General features: G+C 39.1%; 1 protein-coding gene across 1 annotated transcript; it reads right to left on the bottom strand.

Moving 5' to 3' along the window:
* Window positions 1-363: 363 nt before the first annotated feature.
* Window positions 364-1,422, bottom strand: LOC112516975 (probable carbohydrate esterase At4g34215). Its single transcript, XM_025124254.1, has 2 exons — window positions 841-1,422; window positions 364-773 (listed from the first exon to the last, which is right to left on the bottom strand). Exons 1-2 carry the CDS (start codon window positions 1,399-1,401, stop codon window positions 579-581), a joined length of 756 nt encoding a protein of 251 aa, XP_024980022.1. The 5' UTR covers window positions 1,402-1,422; the 3' UTR covers window positions 364-578.
* Window positions 1,423-1,718: the final 296 nt, after the last annotated feature.

Below are 1,718 nucleotides of genomic sequence, written 5' to 3'. Positions count from 1 at the left end.
CGATCATCGCAGACGGTATTTTGGTTGGACAAGATGATCGAAGGAGGTCACCGGAGTGGTGATGGACACGGGAGAAGACCACCAGATTTGGTCCCCGTGTGTCCGTGTGTTTATATATATATACATTTATTAAAATAATTAAACTAATTGAATTAAATTAAAATATTATACTAATTAAAATAAATTAAATAATCAACACAATTTACTAATTTATTATTTGTTTTATTTTAATAAATAACAAAAATTATCTAAAATAATTCGCTTCACAGTAACCATAAATTATATAGTTTTCCATTTGATTAGACACTCCTCTCTCTCTCTCTCTCTCTCTCTGTATTATCGATTTTAAAAACAATCATTTAAAAAGTTGACATATTTTATCATGTAATTAATAAATATTTTTGAAAGTTTTACAAAAAAAAGAAGAAGAAATTCAATGAACCATAATACAAATAGAACCGGTATTATCCGATAGTGGAACACTGGAACCCCATGGTAGCATTATATTACCTGTAGCAGAAAGTCAACACACAAGCTCCCGCCGGTGAAGTAGCAGCGGCGGCCGGAGGAGTTGCCGCCTATCCGAAATGGGCGAGATATGCATCGGCCAACATGTGTCCAAGTTGAACCTGAGACTCCGTCGTTAAATGGAGGTTATCTTCTTTCAGCTCCAATCCTTTGGCATCCACACACACCACATTTGGTAGATCAATTGCTTTTTGTGCTTCTCTTACTACCTCCATGTATTTCGCATCACCAGATGCAATCGCAACCTGATAACACCCTAATCAATTCACTGAACGAATCAGGGGGGGTTTAGATGTGAGATTAGTAATTCACCTGAATGATTGGCAGTGATGGTAGTCCTAGATCTGAACGAACATTGTGGATCAGAGTTTCCATATTAGTTTTATAAGATTCAGCAACGTTTTTAGACGATGTATCGCTCTCTCCTTGGTACCAAAGCATCGCTTTGATCTCTCCACCACTGCTCGCCGCTGATTTAGCCCTCCTCACCATATCCTCATACAGTTTTTCCCCTTTGCCCCATTCCTTGATGGCGGTTCCACCTACCGCACACGGCACGAGATCTATTACTCCATTGATGTAATCCTTCACGGCGTTAGCGAACGACATCCCAGGGCCAACACCGCAGATCTTCTTTGTGTCGATGTCGGCGTGGAGTGGCTCCTGGGCGGTTTCCCAGATTAGGTTAGCATTTAAGCGGTGGATTATGGAGGGATCGGGTTGGCAATCGCGTGGGACGATACCGTCCCAATGCTTGTTCTTAACACCGCCGCGACCAGCCATGTTGCTCTGACCGGATAAGATGAAGATCTGTTTTTTGGTGGTGGTGGTCGTCGGTTGGTCATCTTTCTGGGTTGAACTGGTTATTCCCATTGTTGCGACTTGCGGATCGCCAAATTCTGGATTTGTTTAACAGATATTATGAATCAAGATTTATGAAGGCCTTTGATAGTTTGTGGATTATGGGCTTGTATAAGATAGGCCCATATACACAATGGCCCATAGTTTGATCAACATATAAACAACAATTCAACCTTTAAAATATAAAATGAATATTAAATATTTATATATATATATATATATATATATATATATATATAGGTGGAGGTTCAAACGAGAACCCCTGTGATTTACGAGAATGCGAGAACAATCTAATAACCTCAAACTTTTTTAATTAATAAATTAACTTA

This window comes from Cynara cardunculus, assembly GCF_001531365.2.
Source record: "Cynara cardunculus var. scolymus isolate 2C chromosome LG 8, CcrdV1, whole genome shotgun sequence".
Taxonomy (NCBI): domain Eukaryota; kingdom Viridiplantae; phylum Streptophyta; class Magnoliopsida; order Asterales; family Asteraceae; genus Cynara; species Cynara cardunculus.
This window is presented reverse-complemented; position numbering and strand designations above follow the sequence as displayed.